This window comes from Trachurus trachurus, assembly GCF_905171665.1.
Source record: "Trachurus trachurus genome assembly, chromosome: 3".
NCBI classification, from domain to species: Eukaryota; Metazoa; Chordata; class Actinopteri; order Carangiformes; family Carangidae; genus Trachurus; species Trachurus trachurus.
Window position 1 is genome coordinate 19,976,476 of NC_139893.1, and position 18,266 is coordinate 19,994,741.

An 18,266-nucleotide genomic window follows, 5' to 3' on the forward strand; every position below is an offset into this window, starting at 1 on the left:
AGAGTTTTAAAAAAAAATGCACCCCCCTCAGAGTGTGTGCGGGGGTGGAGACTATCAGTTGAGACCAAAAAAATAAAATGTACCCGGCTGTAAATATGTTTTTTTAAGCTGTAAAGTCGGCTATTTTAACATGGGGCTCGATTGGAGTTGCTCCCTTCTGGAGCCAGCCCCCAGAAGGAGGCCGAGGGGATTGCAGTTTTTTGAACGCGGAAGTGAGCTTCACTTCTCAGACCGACAACTGCCCCCTTGGTGGGGACGTTTAATTCTCTCCAAGTAGTGAAGTGCATAAATTGAACCAAAAGAAACAAAACAAAGTAATCGCGCCTAGGGCACCAAAATGGCTAGAGCCAGCCCTGACTTTGGCCAAAGCTCTTGCCAAGCGACAAACTCCACCACTGCTCCTGACAAGAAGTTATGCCTCTTTAAGCTGTATAAAAGTTAGAAAAGAGTGGGTAACTTCCTGGAGTCTCTTGTTGCCCAGCAACTGCTCCCTGCATAAATGGTGAGTTGTAGTTTTTCAATGTATTTTCATTAAACGGTTCATATGGAGTTTTTATACTTTTTGTACAGCATAAACAAACAATATACTTTGGATTAATTAATGAGCCGTAAACCTTTCCCCAAAATGTTGAACTATTCAAAAAATGAAATTTACAATTTGCATAACTTCTTAATTTGCTTCACCCAAATTTGCAGCTAGACTGGTACCCTCCCTGAATGGGGAATCCACCAATGACCATCGTGCATCTCCTGCCTGAAGAGAGACAGATGGAAAAATAGGCTTCATCATTTTATCACTAAGCATTTGTTAGAATCAGATCAGAGATACAGCTGTATCAATAAAGATCTCATTTCCAGTCTCACTTGAACAACTGCGCCTCTTTCAACCTACACTGTAGGTATCAATTGTGCACTGAATAATGAAAAGCAATTATGTAGCTAAACAAAGCCATGGCGCTAATAGACTTTTGTTTTATTTTTATCCACAAAATGAAAATAGATTCTGTGGTTGTGTGGTTTTTCTTTTTTGAGCTATTGTAGGTCATGCTCAGGACACAATCCTCCTAACACCAGTCTGCCTGCCATTATTTGTGATGGAGGTTCCAATCCAGATGAATTAGACAGCAAGTCAGTATGAATGCACAGGACAGCGGCAGACAATCTGGCTCAAACGAGAAAGTAACAGAAGTCGGCTGCTTAGACTGTGTCTCAATTAATTATTCAAGGACCAGATTCTCTATCCAATGACCCCGTTAAAGAAGCACAAATTATTTAGTAAGCTGCCACATCAGTGCTTGGTGTGAGGACATGAAGCGTGGGCTCTCACTGAGGTATCATAGGAAGCATGTGAACCTCTGCTCAGGCTGCTTGCTGCCTGACACACAGCCTCATGGGTATTGATGGCTATATCAGGGTACAAGAGTACGGTTTCCCTTACCGATCACCCAGCTAGCCTGTCCGCATAGGCCGAGCCTGATAAGGAGGGTAAAATGTAAACCTTTGTTACCAACACTGAATCATTCAAATGCAACAAATGAAGAGTGTCCTTCCAAAATCAGATACCTACCATGTTTGAAAATGACACCAACTGCAAATCATCTCATTGCTCAGGGTTTAAATAAATACACAGACCTGTTACAAGACATGGGGCGGCACCAGTGCATGATACAATATATTGAAGTACTTATTCATAAGCATGTGCAACTTATACTTGAGGTAACTGTCTTTTTTAGTTTCACATAGTCATATACCTGTAATGTACAACAATAAAGCATGTTGATGTGTTTATGCTGCAGTGTCACCGAGAAAAACTCTTGCACTTGGTGACATACAGTGCAATGAGACAACCATGTCTGACAGCGTGACTGTCAGCCTGTTATTTTTGTTGCTCTTAAAAAAGCTATACTTTCCACAGTCTCTCAAAATGTGTTATAATTTCAGAGCATGCCAGAGTGTGTGTGGGAGCCAGAGAGAGAGAGAGAGAGAGAGGGGTTGGATGAAGAGAGAGGGGACATACTGTTTGTACACACGTGTGTTTCTATATTGTGTATGTGATAGGGAGTTAGCCTTGATCTTGTTAGTGGTGATTGGGGTCTCCGTGGGACCTCACACACTGGGTTGTGGGTGTAATTGCCCCTGGCAGACCGGCCTGTAACCATGTGGAGACTTAGGGAAGAGGAATGGGGTGGAGAGTACGGGGCCTTTGTTTGTGGCAGCCGCCACATGTCTGCCTGTGTGGCAGTGCCGAGCTCCCGGGTGTGGAGGCTTGGCTTCAGGGAGATGATTGTTATAGCACTGGTGTTGGCTTTAAAAATGCCTTTTTAATGGGAATGCATTTCACAGGCAAGAACAGGGAGATCTGGGAAGCCAACATCACAGCCACGGGGTACAGAAGTTCAGCATGTGCTTGTCTGGAGATTCATCAGTGGAAACAGCCTGCCATCTGCTGCTGAATGTAAGAACAGCAGAGGGCTCTTGTGTTTTTACATGTCTGCGCTTCGAAGACATTGTTTTATGACAGACTTCTAAATGTGCATGTTAAAGAAATCCTAGCACCTAAAATCATACTAAACCCAAATCCAATAACAAACAATAACATATTTTATAGTTAAATTCTTTTGGTGGTTTTTATATAAAATTTCAAAGAATTGGGTCAAATCAACTTCACGATTTCTTTACTCATTTCTTTTCTTTTACTTATTCCCTTTCCACATAGTAACGCTGCATGTAAACAAACATGATGTATATGTCATCAGCCGTGTAACTGTAGTTGTAAAGTAGCTTAATTAAAGATCCATTCAATACGTGACCTTTTCCACTTACCTCGAGCACTTTCAACGCTCTTCCTTAATGAACAAATGAATTATGCAGTAACCCTAGGCTCAGCCAACAAAAGGCATTTGCTGCCTAAAGTGTTTGCCTAAATAGCAGTGAAGAGCAGGCCTACCTTTTAAGTGGATAAGGTGCCTCTGTTCAGCTTGCGGTAAGTGTCTAGTTTAATTTAATTCAATAATCCTGATAAATGAAATAAATCCCTTTTGGGACATCCATTCCTTGAGTAGTGAGATAATATAAAATGAGGTTCACAGAGAAAAAATTAGGACATTATGGTTGATTGAGCTTTTACAAAAAGCTGAAATATTAATACAGAGATATTCTTTATGTTTATAATTTTGCAATAATGAATGAAGGCATCCATGTGGAAAACAATCAGCGCTCAAAATGGATGACAGTGATTGTGAGGCTTAGTGAAAGAATGCATTAGCATTTTCACACACTCCCAATGCAAATTGTTTCACTTAAACTTTTTAAATACCATTTTGTGTTCTGACTTAATTTTAATAAGTTTGCAGATAAGGAAGCATAAGCATGGACTTCAAAGGCAGATCGTGAGTCTCTGCAACACATTTATTCACTATTTGGTTCATGAGAGGAAATTGAAAAGAATGAAAGAACATGATCTTCTCTGAGAAATAATACATTTTGTGCTGAATCGAGATTATTTAAATATAATACAAATATCCATATCAAACATTAATTTGAATTCAATATAGATGCTTGTATAATTGAATGCACTACTCTGCACAAATTAAAATGGGCCTTTCTGGAAGCTGGTGCTGCTTATATTAAAAAATGTTTTACGTACCATACCCATGCAATTCTGCAGGGCTGAAACCTATTTAATAAATACATTTTGCACTGAATATAGATTTGTGATATTGAATAGCCAAATAAGTTTGTTTGTGTGCGACTCAGCTAAATGGCCACAGATTTTAGACCAAAGCTCATTCAGGTAGTTCCTCAGAATCTGGTTCTGTACTTGAATAATATTGTCTGTATATTTATATATGACAAATACAAGGTGAGTTTTGAGTATCAAGGGGGCTAAAGCAGCAAATAGTTAAAACGGCACCATCAAATAGGATCATTTTGTAAACGTCAGGACTTCATTCATTAACTGTGTTCTAGTCAATGATCTCACTCTAAATAATGGACCTACTGTAAGTCTAATTCTGCTGTACCTGTGTAGTACCAGACTGAGCTGTTTTATTGACCCCCCCCCCCCCCCCCCCTCCACCTCCTTGCCCCCCTTCCTCCACAGACTTATCACTTGTTTCCTGCAACTGCAGCCTCTTGTAAGTCAAATTGATTGAGTCGTCCTTGAACATCTGTTGTTCAGCCAAGCCTCAAAGGTAATCCCGCTAATGGCCCTCTAAGCTATCCACATAAACACACACATAAATAAAAATGTTTCCAAAGAGATTTGGTCATTGACTTGCTGCTAATCAATTCTGCAGCCACATCTGTTGATGAAGGTTTGGGAAGTACAGAGCAAGATATATGTTGCGATCAATGCCTGGCACTAGGCTGGCTGGGCAATGAGTGACAGTCACAGCTCCACAGGGAGTCAACATTTACACACAGATGGACCGGGCCCGTTGGATGTCTTGGCAAAAGGATGTTGAACACACAAACACACAGACACACACACACAAAACAGTGAAACACTGGCCGACAGAATGTTGTCCATCAACGACACAAGAGGGAAAATTACGGGCTTGTGTGAAGCAGAGTCAATAAAGTGAAGAAGTGGCATTCCATAATTTGAGCTGCTAAGCTCTGGCGGAGACTGATATGACTGCTGTTGGATGAGCGCCACTTCAGAGAGCCAGTGTTTTAAGATTTTAGGGGGGGGGGGGAGCAGGGCAAGAAAAGCTTTTCAATTTTCTGACCATGCATTCTTTACATTTTGTCACTGACTTAAAATAACATTTGTGGTACTGGTGCTTTTTTACTGTCTGCACCAGTTGTACACCCTCAGGAAAATATGAAAATGATCATAAAAACTGAGCAGCATTGTGCTAAATGCTAATCAAAGGCTGAACTCATTCAATAAGAACATCAAAAAGTTTCACTGTTAATCATCACAGCTTCATCCTACAATGGCCTCATGATTGTAATCTGTTGTCACTTTGAGAATGATAATCACATTATTTCATCAAAATACTTCTGTCCATTTAGGCTAAAGTAGCCAGCGGCATGACTTTCTACTTTTGAACAAAGACAAACACGAAATAACTGAAACATACCTGCTGCCTTCTCACCACAATACTCATGGGAAGACAGTTGGAAATTCTCCAACACCTGAGCTTACAGCTAGAGAAATATCTGCATATGACAGACCAAGCTGAGCTTTTTTGGATCACTCCTGGTGCCAAGCAATATTCATAAATTTAATTTCCAATCTGCTCTCCTTTTATTAGTTTGGGTGTTATTAAATGAGATTGCTTCATCTTAATATAATATATATCCAGAACCTATGAATGTGGCTAGGAGCTGATATTCAAATTCAATAACATGGCCTGTACTTAGTGCATGGTACTAATAAATGCCAATGTATGATGCATATAAAGATGGGGCTCAGCGTGGAAGTCGCGGTGGGCAATAATAATGCTGTGAATGTCCTTCAGAGGTGAGACATGACACTCTCCACACTTGGACTCCACTGCTCATATGCCAGAAGAAGCCCAGGTGACCTACATACAGAGGCAGGATGGAAGTGCTGAACAGAGGAGAGGCGGCTGTTCATATTTCCCTGAATGTTATTAACAAGAGCAACAAATCCCTGAAGAATGCATATACTGGCTTTGATACTGTACGTCACAGAGAAGACTATGTAAATCACGACTGTGTGACTGACCTTTAACCTGTCTGTTGGACACAGAAGGAGACTGTTCTGCTAGATCCATCTTTGAACAGACATCTGTGCTGTTTGGTGTATAGGAGAAAGATGAACAAATGACCAAGGAGCTACAGTAAATAGTGGTAGATTGGTTGGAGTGTCTCACCTCTTGGCCTCTGCAGGGTTAAAACTTGACGCCTCTCCCTTTTTCTTATTTTATCGCTGGAACCTGACAACTGCTCTTGCAAAGGTTGCAGCTTAGCAAGCTTAGCTGCTGCTGTGAGTGACCTTTACTTTTATTATGAATATTTCTATTTCATCATTATTATAGAGTGAAATCCATGCATATGATCAGCACAATGGATTTCTTTTTCATTAGTTGTGTAAAATGCCAGTCAGTGAATAGAGGGGCAGTCGGGGCTGCTTGCCAGATTACTCCCCCCGGCTCCCCCACTGGAGGGATCTGACAATTGGAATTAATATGCGTGGAGCTTTCCCTCTCCATTTGTTGGCTGAGGTTTTCCAGGCAACTTTATCAGGGGTAACATTATCGAGAGCTTTGCCGAGAGCTTCTTCATCATGCTCACATCCGAGCCTGCCCAACACTTGTCACTGTCAATCACAAGGTGATAATACACAGATGATTCTCTCATTTGGTTTAATAAAATCTCCAGGCTTATTTGAACTGCAGTCATTACAGCAAATAATTGCTGCATTGAGGTTTTGGCCAGGCCATCGCCTCAGGGATAAGGAAAGACTATTGCTATATGAAAGATTTGGCTGATGTTTTTTTAACCTTTACTCCCCGGTTGTTCATATTTCTAAAATGAATATTACATTTGAATCTCGATTTGGCTTTCTTTATTCAAACTAACATTGTTATTACATATTATCTGGACATGGAGTCATCTGTTTTCACTTTTTTATGCCTGTGCTGTCAAGACAGGTTTCACCAGGGGCTGTCAATTGTAATGCTTAACTGTCATTTAAACCAAATTGTAGATCTGTATCTGTGCACCTAAAATTCTCTGAAGGAATGGACTGACAGACAGGAACATATTTCACTGTAAATTTTAATCCGTCAGTCGAATATGTTGCTGTAAAGTACTACTGAAAACCCACAATATATGAATCTTTAAGAAAGTAAAAATCACAAAATATAATATCACTACATAATTAATCTACATAGCAAAAATAAAAAACATGCATTGGAGTTGCTATGGCATGACTCTCAGCTTCACATGCGGTCACTGAAAAAATTGTCGGAACAGCTGGATTTCATGAACTGAACTGAATGAATTTCACATGTTTTAATTTAAATTATAATAAATGTATATCTTAGACACATAATGTTCATCAAGTTGTTAATAAATATTGCTATAAAATTTTAATTTTCAATTCTTATACATTTAAAAGGAAATTCAGCTCTCACGGTCACATATTCAATTAGTTAATCCAATCTCCTCACTTTAATTACATTCATTATTATATTTGTTTGACCAAACAAGGTCACAATAGTTGACTAGATAAAGAATCAATGGCAAAGACAAAAAACTCATTATGAAAGCAATGGTGTGGATATTTGCACCCTTGTTTGTGTCAGACAGTTTATCTCAATGTCAATGAAGGTAAAGCAGGCATCAACTTATTTGTTTTGAGGTGGTCTTTGATTTGTAGAAGTCAAAAGAAAGATGATGACCTTGCCTTGTTCGCTGCCCCAATACAGAAGCAGGACACTAATTACCTTTGTCAGTGAAGTGTACTTGGGACAATATACAATCAGATAACAATAATGGAGTCAATAATTTGTATTTACTCTGAAACTTGGACAAAGTCATTTCTCCCAATTAATGCAATCACCCATGCATTAAATGAGTTTTTTTTTTCTCACCCAGAAAAATAATTACCGGTAGGTGTAATTGTTTGGAAATCAATCAATCAAACAGAATGAACTGCCAATGAAGCGTGGTCAAAACTAAAGAAATGTGTCACACAGATGGCTTGGATGAGCCTTACCCTCAAGGGACTTTTGCTGTGCAGTACACTGAAACATTGAAATGAAGGCAACAAAAGAGTGTGCCGTCAAACACTTTTAAGGGGACTATATCTAACCTATGTCAAAACCTAACAGATAATATAAAATTGTTTTACAGCCTGTCTTAACTGAGCCCGTGAGAAAGCTTTTCTTTACAACCATTGAAAGACCACATAATCCTGGAGAAAAATTGCTATATTATTTAACATCAGTAAAGTAAAACATTATTCTCAATTGATTTCATTTGAAGAAAGAAATGTGGTTCAAGATATTGATATTAGCTACAGAATGAATTTAGTGACAATTCCTAAACTTTCTATAACACGAAAATTAAGATTTGATTCTTTGGGCCACCAGGTTTAACAAGCAGTATGTTTAACCTAAAACATTTCATTACGGTAATCAAATAGGCTAGTTATAGCCTATGTTTGTCAGTTTCGGCAGAATTTAAACAGATACAAACAGATAGACCTTCACATTTTGAATTGCAACTTAACTTTTTAAAGCCAAATTCATGAAAACATTGTCAACATGCCAGAATGATCGTCAATAACCACACCCACAGCTGTAATCAATGGAAGATTATTAGGCTACCTGTAGGCCTACTCTCTTTCAATTAGTGCATTTTGCATGCTGGTGCGCTCACTTATTATGTCCCCCCCCCCCGAGTACAGCGAGTGAATTAATAAAAGTGAACAATATAGCATCTTATCAGGAGTAAAAAATATTATTTTATATGTGACATAGCAAAGTGGCACTATTGATCTTTGTCTGACAGAGAAACCACTGTCCCGTCAGGTTTAACGTGACGGAAGCACCAACAAATCAGCTGTGAGAACGTTCATCCTGTAGACCAATGAGAATCCGAGCTCACACACCGAAACGCCCCCTCATTTTGTTAGATTGAACTCCGGTTTCTGTGTCTGTCAAATTATTTAGCTAGCTAACGTTAGCAACTTAGCAGGAATGCCACCCAACGGAATGGCGAGCAACAGAGACTAGTTTCCCTGAAAATTATACCGAGACACGCGTCAACGCATCTGTTAAAGGAACATTTATAAGATCTCGAGCAAATACGGTGAGTCACGCCACTGAGGTTGTTTGCGTGCAAAGGCTAAATTTAAAGGGATAATCAAGTTGTTAGCAACACCAAAGGTAGCTTATTCAGCTAATGCTCAAGATGTCATAAAAAGTGGATGAAAAGAAGCAGCTGACACAGCGTCAGTGTGTTATCATTGACTTTTTGCATACGTTGGAGAATTAATTGGTCATATTTTCAGCGGTCAGCTACAATCACATTGGTTTTGCCCACCTACCGTAGCTCCCTAACGTTAACGTTTGCTAAGTTAGCACTGTAACCTCAGGCTTTGGCGAATGACACGATAACTCGATATCCTGCCAGAAATACCCCGACAATATGAGCTAATTTTACTGAAATGAAAACACGGCTCCCGACAACCACTTTACAAAACTTAGCAGTAGCTATACGAAAGACTTTGAGTGTCGACAACAACAAAATAGCCTACGTTAGCATATTCCAGTACCTAGCTAGGTTAGCATTAGGCTGTCCCAAACACTCCCTCGTTAGGAGCGAACTAGCAGTTAACTTTTCTCACTTTGTGTTCTGTCAATGTGCTGTTAAGATATTTTAACAATGAACGCCAAGTTGAAACCATACGTGTTTGGTGGATGACATTAGCTAAACATTGGATCGGATGCTTGACTGTGCATTGTGTTTACAAACTGTTTGTATGGGCGGACATTTGTTTCACGTGTGTTTCTTTCCATCACAGCAGTTGATGGCCTGGACAGCAGTTGTCGTGGGACCTTCATAAACGGAGGAACACCAACCTGAACCTCTGGATGAGTAATGAACTTAAACCCCTTCTGGAGCATGTCTGCCAACACAAGTCGTAAGGTAAACGCATTGAATTGCAACGTGCTGGCTACAGTGGATCTGAAAAGTTGGTCAGTGGCCAGTAAGTTAAATCCTGGGCGTGGAAGGCATATTATATAGAACTTTAGATTGTACCCAAATATATGAAAGTCTGTGAAAGACTTCACCTGAAATCGGATGCAAATGGCAGTAATGTTCTTCTCAGCAAGGGATATGAGATATTGGTGTTTAACATGTTAAATATGCGTCATTTAATAACATGATAGTTGTGCCCACTATGGTGGGCACGACTGGACTAGTTGTCCACTAAATATAAACACAAATTGTATGGTTGAGGTTGGGTAAGATCACATGTGGGCTGACAATATTGGCAAAGGAAAGGATTCTTCAAAGGTCTTAAGATGGTGGAAGATTGGAATTTGGGAACTTTTAACTGAGAGCTGTAACTTAGATTCAAGAATCAGATCTATCAGCAAAAATGAGCTTGTTGTGCCTAGACTTCTTCTCCACAGCTTTGTATTTTTGTAAATTTTCTCAGAATTTGCAGGGATGGTTTGCACTATAACAACAACATTATACTCAAGTTGGGGGTGGTCTACTAGTCACTTTTAGAAGGGGGAGCATGCATTGTAGCATCTTGGTGCAATCCTGGTGAGGTAGGGTGGGGGCAAACTGTATTACTTTGTGCATTTGTGTGAGTTTATTCCTCTACCTGCCTATTCACAGGAACATTTTTGAAAACATACTGGGGGCAAGTCTGACATCAGTGAATGTACCAACTAGGTCTGTTGTATTAACGCACTATTCACTGCAAGCATTCCTGGCATACTTGCAGAATTAATCAGCAACATTCGTTGTGGCTTCCTGACACATTCCTGGCATCATGGTGTGTGTTCAATACAGTATACAGTGACACTACCACAGCTACCCAGAAGCATCAGTAAGATCTATCCATCACAGCTCTACTTGAGAGCATGCTATTGTCTAGACACTGTTTTCTGCTGGCTGCAAACCAGTTGGGTCATAACCTGAGATGTTGATGACGGCACATGGTCCTTCCCTTGGCCAATCATTTCTGTTATATTTCTCCTTCTAAGCAGCAGAGACCTGACAACGAGGAACAGGGCGGACACGGGGAGCAGAGAGCCAGTCCAGCCCGGCTGACCTTTAGCAAAAAGCAGCTTCCACCCATTCCTAAGAATGCAACCCCCATTACCAAGCCTGCATCATTGGGCGCTCCAGCCCAGTCAGCCAATGGCACACATGCCTCCTACGGTCCTTTTTACCTGGAGTACTCTTTGTTGGCTGAGTTGTAAGTACTAGTCCAGTACGAGAAATTAAAAGTTCAATTGATTCGTCTTTACTCCATTGGTATTTGTTATGTTATTTTAATTAACCCAATAATGAAACATGTTGCATGCATGTTTTCCTCCCTTTTTTGTATTGATTTAACATATTGCCATGTGACTTGCAGCACACTAGTGATTAAGCAGAAACTCCCAGGAATTTATGTCCAACCATCCTACAAGTCGGCACTAAGTAAGGACTCTCTCACACTAAAGCACTTAATGTTTTATATTTGCATTCATGTAAGACCTACTTAATTTGAAATGCTTCAATTTGTTTCAGTTCAGATTTTTTGCAAACAAGTGAAGATTTTGAAATATCATGTGTCCCTCTGTTTAGTGTGGTTTGGGGTCATATTCATCAGACATGGCTTGTACCAGGATGGAGTCTTCAAATTCACTGTGTATATTCCAGACAACTATCCGGATGGAGAGTGCCCTGTGAGTAATGAAATATTGACTTTTTTTTTTTTACAAGGCCGCAAATTCTAAAGAAATGATGCACGTCTTAAAGATTTTGGAACTGTTACGCAGGGACATGTGTTCAGTCATATTTTCCCCGTGGAACATCACACTGAAACACTTCAGATCTATCTAAAAGTCAGTATGTTTACATGCACAGCTTAATCAAGCTATGCTCAAAATTTGATTTTGGCGTCTAATCGGACTTCTGTCCTTGTCCCAGTTTACATGCAACTGAGAAAATCTAATAACTTGATGGGAACGTGTCCTCCTCCTCAACACTAGGTGGCGGTAATGCGTCGTTTCAGCAGGTTAATACGGCCCCTTTTCCGGTTGACCTATTAACCAGGCGGCAGACCGGCATTTTCACAGCAAGATGGTTAATCGTACAGTTTTGTTCATCTCGTATGTAATGTGCGTGTTACTTATTGTGCAGATAAGGTGCACGCCATCCCTCGTGGTCATAGTGATTTCGAGAGGCAGACAAGAATGCCGTAACGCTACAACAATAGCACATGCGTTGTCTAGTTAAACTCAGATTAAGGCATATACATGCTGGAGAAAGTCGAATTCCAATCGCATTATTATATTAATCAGAGTCGGACTAACGCGTTTACATGCGCTCAGTTGTCCAGCTATAGTCGGATTAAGGAAATAATTCGGTTTTCTCAAGCGTCATGTAAACGTACTGAGTGTAAATCAAACTATAATAATAAAACCTAACATTCATGAAATATTATTGAGAGGGGAGAGAAGTGGGAAAACCTTCAACTATTTCTTTATTGTGCTTCATTTTAGAAATTGGTATTTGACATCCCAGTCTTCCATCCTCTTGTTGACCCTGTGTCTGGAGAGCTTGATGTGAGAAGAGCTTTCACCAAATGGAGGTCTGGTCCCTATTCCCACGCTTGTGTCATTTACTCTCCCATGTTCTTCAAACTGTGGTTTTTCAGTTGAAAAAAATGCAAACTTTAGTGAAAGCTAAATAATTTATTTTTGTTCATCCTTAGAAAGTCGACTGTTAACTTAGCAGGGCATGGTATGCAAAGTTGTACTTAACAGAATTTGCCCGAAGGACTATTTAAGAACAATGAAAAAATAAGCAGTATGATATGGTGTGAAAGTATCTTTGAAAATAAACCTGATCTGGTGTTTGATTTTAATATTGGTCAAACACACCATGTTCCTTGCAAAAAGGTTTGATAATATTGTCATCTCCTTGTGCTCTTCTAGACGAAATCACAACCACATCTGGCAAGTCCTGATGTATGCACGAACAATTTTCTACAAGATCAATACCACAGAACCACTCAACCCAGAGGCTGCAGTTCTGTAAGTGTCTGACTTGTTTTTATTCAAATGCATAAGAGGACACATTTTAGCGACAAGTAACTTATTCTGTTCTGAAATATTGCCAAAGAAGCTTACTGAAAATGTTCTTCATTTCCAGGCCAGGTATTTTATCTTTTACATATTTGCATATGATTTTAAAGCTAGAGACAATTTAAATGCAAGTCGGACATGATAAATTGGTCTTTTTTTCTGCTAATGTGACTGACAGAATTGTATGAAATAAGCTTCTGGCTATATTGTGCTGGTAAATACTGTTACAAATGACCAACACCTACTGTGTCATGTTGAACAAATCATAAATCAGAATATTTGTATTTCTATGAATTTGGCTTTAAACAGGACACTTAAAGGGACAACGAGGAGTTTCTATTTGGTTATAAAAAAGTCTCACGTTAATGTGGATGAATCTACGCTACCCACACTTGTTAATGGCTCCATTTTCGATAAATATATTGTTTTGTCTCTATCGTTATTTTGTTATTTTAATTAATGGTGGAAATGCTGGGCGAGCCGACCAGCGTTTCCTTACTTTCGGTTTCGCGGACGCTCATGAGAATAATGCCGCCGTATTGCCGTTTATGGTCGGGACTACGACGGTAACTGAACCTCTTTAAACCTCTGACTTTAATTCTTGATGAATGAAAACATGAGTCCGTCTTGTGCCGGTCGAAGAATTCTACGGTGCGCACGCGGAGGCTTTTCCAAAACTCCTCGTTGTCCCTTTAACTTGGAGCATGAACTGCACAGGTGTAGTTAATGCGAACGATCTCTTGACTCCATTTAATGTGTCAATGACCATTCATAATAAGAGGACCCTAGAACTGGTCCTAGTGTTTTGAATTAACTCTAGCTGTTGTCAGTTATGGCTGTGCTTTTCTTGCTACAAGTCTTAAGTGTCTTCTGTGATTTGAATTGCCGTAGAAACATTACTATTTCTTTTCTTTTTCAGATATGAAAAGGATGTGCAGTTGTTCAAAAGCAAGGTGGTGGACAGTGTGAGACTATGCAACAGTCATCTCTTTGACCAGCCCAAGATAGAGGATCCCTACGCAATAAGGTTGGTACACTGTCTCCATTTTTAAATTCCACAACTCTGACCACTACAGGTCCATCAACTTGTTATTTCATGTGCATTCAGGATGAAACTGTGAAGGGTAAAAATGTATGTTTGCAACACTCACTGTGCCACTGTTTTTATTGGTTACAGTTTCTCTCCATGGAACCCAGCTGTTCACGAGGAAGCAAAAGAGCGGATGTTCACATACAAAGTAAGTTTTACAGAAGTAGTGAGGTTAACTGTCTCAGGTTGTAAATGAGTAAAAGTCAAGTCTGTTGCAGTTCTCTAAGATTAAAACCCAAAGGATTTGGTTAAGAAAGTGTGGGCTATGAGCACCTTGATTGGTTGAGCTGTTCCTGTTATGTAACTGCTAATTTGCCTTGTTGCCCTAGAGACGGCCTGACGATCACCACAAGGGAACGCAGGTTTCGGGGCTGTCTTGGGTGAAGCCTGGATCGACGCAGCCATTCAGCAAAGATGACAGTCCTCCCCAGAGCTGAACCTGCACTGCGGCTGCAGTGGCCACTAGAGGGAGGCACAAGCATTGGATGCCAGGCCACTGGCAAGCCTCAGCTGTTTCTGTGAACTGGATCCTTGAAACAGTTGGGAGAACTTAATATTAAATCTCCACGTTATTGCTCGGCTTTAAAAGCTTTGTAGGCATCTCCTCAAACAGCTTTAGAATAAGGAAAAACGTTATCATGTGTAAATCAACGATGACATATGGATGTCTCTGCAACATCATTTAGGCTGTGATGCAAACAAAGAGCTTTCTCATTTAGATTTTTGGATCCATGCACATGTTGGGCTAGATGATAACATAATGTCCCAAACGGAGCGGAAAAGTATGAGCAAAGCAATTTGCCTTCATACAGTGAGTATAGTGGAACTACATGATCTGTACCACTTGCTGAAACTGGCTCAGGACTGTTTATTTGTCAGACGTGGAATGTCACAGCAAAAGCTGTGTGAAGGAAACATCCTAAATACCACCTCTCCCAACACCCAATTAGGCTGACATGCTTTTATATTTGTTTCTTATTGGAAGATTATTTCTTTTTAATTCTACTGTCTGTCCTCTCTTGTCTTACATAGTCCCTAATATATATATATATATATAAAGCAGAGCAGCCATGTATGGTTTTAAATGAGATGCTAAATGAGTTCATTTACTTTGTCTGATTTTAAATCATTTGAATGTTTTTATGTACCTTTGGCTATTGGTTATTAAAGGTTTGATGTGTAAATAATGGTTGCTGTGGTAAGGTTTGACTTAGGGAGACATGACTGCTTGGATTTTCTAAGTGAATGTTTTGGTTCATTTTCTCTCCAAATGTTATTTAAGCATCCTTATAGATCTTTACTTTACATGTCAAAGAAGTTACTGTGGGACTCCAATATAGGTCTAAAGAAATGTATTTTCATAAGGTTTAGTTATTATCGAGTTTCTGAGCAGCACAAAATAGAGATCAAGTCCACTACAAGAATACCCCTTTTCTGTTTTGCCAGACCAAAGTAACTTACCACACTATCCGGCTACTTTCAATATTATCTAACTAAGGATGTGGATGAGGTGTGACATTCTAAAAAGGTGTGAGAACCTCTACCTATCTATTTTATGATAGCTCATATGGTGCTGAAACATATTAGATCTATTTATAGCTGCAAAAGGCAAAGATGTGACAAAATGTGCAATGTACTTGTACACACTGTCTTTCAGGCCTTTGGCATCTTCAAACATGAGTTTTAATGTGTTCAATATGGAACAATTCCTGCTCCACTTTATGAAAGACATTGCTGCATAGATCATGTGGGATATATTTGCTTTTTTTCTGAAATCAATAAAATGCTCAGTCAAATCATACTTTGTTTTCTTGTGTATAACTTGTATGTCATAATTAATACTGAATTTAAACCCCTAAAGCAGAGCACAAATTATCTTAAGGTTGTTAAAACTGGCTCTGAGGCCGCAACAAACCACGGAAAAGCACACATTACGTGAATAAAGGCAATAAAGTTTATTGAAAGAAATAAAAAGTAAATATACACAATGGGGTGTGGAAATGAATGTCAGTGGTGCGTGAGGGTGCTTATGTGCCATATTAAATATGTGGTGCATGTCGTCGGTGTAAAGCAAAACAAACCACAAGCAAAGGCCCGGGGAAGATAGACAACCTCATCACATCATGTTTGACCAATAGGCCAACAATGCATACTACTGGTAGTAGCCTAGCTCAACTAGATAACACATTGTCCTACACATATTGAAGAAGGACAATTGTGGCATTATTTTCTGTTATGGGAATATACATTTATTACACAATAGAGCCAGGGACAGGGACTTGCATGGTTCGGGATTAATAAAGTAGCCTAATTCATAGGCCTATTGGTATTATAGTCCCTCACTTTTAAACAATTTTGGATTAAATCAAAAAAGCTATTCAATCAAATTAGCAATATGTAACATGTGTGCTTCAAGAGATTAAATGTCATAAATCTTCTTGGTATGAAAGCTGTATTTAGGATAGGCTACTCCAAAGTGGTATAAGCGAATTTAAAGGCAGTGTGTCACTGGATCTGCCACCAGAGGTCGGTATGTAACCACAGTGGGGAGGGGCACTCCCACTCCTGTCACGTTTGCATTGAGTAGAGACTCCGCTCCATGTGCTAAAGTAAAACCTCTCCGGATTGGCTCTGGCCTGAACGCGGCCATCTTATGCACTCTGTCAACATAGGGATTTTGCGGCTGAATAAATGATTTAACCAGCAGGTCCGCGGTCCTCACTTGGGCCGGCACCGCAACAAAAGTACTAACAGAGAGTGAACCGGTGTTTAATCTCGCATTAAACTACGACATTGTGGCAATTTGTGGGTGGTCCAATCACAGAGCAGGTCACTAATATGCAAATGTGGTGTTATCACAGTCACGTCAGCACCAGCGGTAGAGCCGCTGTGCCGTGGTCGCCAGCAGGAGTACAACTAACAACACAGTCACAACTTCGCCGATAACACTCAACCTACATTGACGCCCGGAGTTGCGCTTTAGGGGTCGTTTCAGGTAAGGAACAGCACGTCTTTAGATTATTTTGAGAGACGATTTAGACTAGAGGGGTTCTGTTTCATTCAGGGTAGGAGCTGTCAAATTTCTGACAGTCAGTTAGTGAGGCTCGCCTCAGCTGTCTGATGACACACCGCCTTGCTGAGTGTGTATCTTCCCGGTAGATATGCTATGACTTGTCCTGCCATACTTGTCCGCGTGTGTTTTCCGTCATTTGGCTTTTTAAACAACAAAAGCTATACTTTCTAACAGTTTGCGGGCTCAATGAAAACGTGCGCTACTTCTAAGTAGTCCACCGTGGTTCTCGGCCATGGTGGTCCTGAACTGACAGCGACCGGCCGGGTTCACTCTCTCAGCACCGTACTTTAATGTGGACGCGGTAACTGTTGGCAGAGTCATAGGCTCCGGCCACCAATTTATCAAATACGCGGACGAAAGTCGGTCGAAAACACCGTCGTCGTATTATCATGGACACCATCACTGTCGACCTCTCCATCCATCTCCGGCCTCTTCCCCCTCCTCCACACCGTCCTCTTCTTCTTCTTCTTCACTGAGGAAACGTCACGGTAGTGACGACACCTTTTGAATCCAGTGACTTCCAAAGTGGAGGTTTGGCCCGGGGCGCATGTGACTTATCTCAATGACCCCGGGTCTAACGCTTTACATCTAAAAGCAGATGTCCAGGTGCATTCTTTTTGTTGTTGTTGTTGGCGAGCACTTGTGCTTCAAGTGGCGCAACACATTGCCGCCTCGTCGGCTTCTCAAACAGCGTGCTCGCAGGAGTTGAGTTGAAGCCATTAGCTACTGGGTGAAGATGAAAAGGATGCTGCCGACTTCTGTGGTGAGCCCCGAGTCTATTTCATCGTAGTAATCACTTCTTGATAAAATATAACGCGGCGACGATGTTTTTCTTACTTTTACATGGCACAACTGTAGCCATGTTGTAACCCTTAAACATTTTATAATTCTTTCTTTCTACTAAATGAAATGCGCTTTCAGTCACAGCAACACCTACTTAGTTACTTGTGCAACATGGTTAACTTTTTACCCCAGGAAATAATAAGGCATATTCTATATTTACTTAGCTTCTAGGCTACTGCTTGGTGTTGTGCTGCGTGAAGTGGCCATTTGTGTGACAGCAGATCCAGCTGGCTTCAATGGCGACCTCCGGACACTTGCTTGTACATAGTTCATGTTGATATGGGACCCGAGTTGCACGTGCTTGGATGGTGCTTACAACGTCACGATAATGAAGGAAACAGCTGGAAGTCGGCAGAGACAGGAGAGGTGGGGGTGGTGTGCTTTTGGACTTTTAGGCCGGGGGCGTTTGTTAGCAGTGGCTTGATTAGCAGGCTCAGGAACATGCTGTATTGAT

General features: G+C 40.4%; 2 protein-coding genes across 9 annotated transcripts in view; both read left to right on the top strand.

Annotated features, from left to right (window-relative positions):
* The first annotated feature begins 8,621 nt into the window (after positions 1 to 8,621).
* On the top strand, positions 8,622 to 15,697 carry aktip (akt interacting protein). Of its 4 annotated transcripts, none has more exons than XM_084001606.1 (10): positions 8,622 to 8,796; positions 9,512 to 9,636; positions 10,713 to 10,927; positions 11,090 to 11,154; positions 11,302 to 11,402; positions 12,222 to 12,310; positions 12,657 to 12,755; positions 13,726 to 13,833; positions 13,984 to 14,044; positions 14,226 to 15,697. In XM_084001606.1, the coding sequence occupies exons 2-10, from the start codon at positions 9,589 to 9,591 to the stop codon at positions 14,331 to 14,333; spliced, it is 894 nt and encodes a 297-aa protein (XP_083857732.1). In that variant the 5' UTR covers positions 8,622 to 8,796; positions 9,512 to 9,588; the 3' UTR covers positions 14,334 to 15,697. The 4 variants fall into 4 exon arrangements, with proteins under 4 accessions (XP_083857732.1, XP_083857734.1, XP_083857733.1 ...); XM_084001608.1 differs by having other exon boundaries at positions 10,716 to 10,927; XM_084001607.1 differs by having other exon boundaries at positions 8,627 to 8,796; positions 9,515 to 9,636.
* Positions 15,698 to 16,650: 953 nt separating this feature from the next.
* Positions 16,651 to 18,266, top strand: part of chd9 (chromodomain helicase DNA binding protein 9) — a 70,669-nt gene continuing 69,053 nt past the window's right edge. For 3 of the 5 annotated variants that reach the window (XM_084000567.1, XM_084000568.1, XM_084000569.1), the window contains exon 1: positions 16,651 to 16,891. The gene's annotated coding sequence lies outside the window, so the exon portion shown is untranslated. Of the gene's footprint in view, positions 16,892 to 17,616; positions 17,733 to 18,266 lie in introns of those variants that run through there. The other 2 variants (XM_084000565.1, XM_084000566.1) reach the window with 2 other exon arrangements.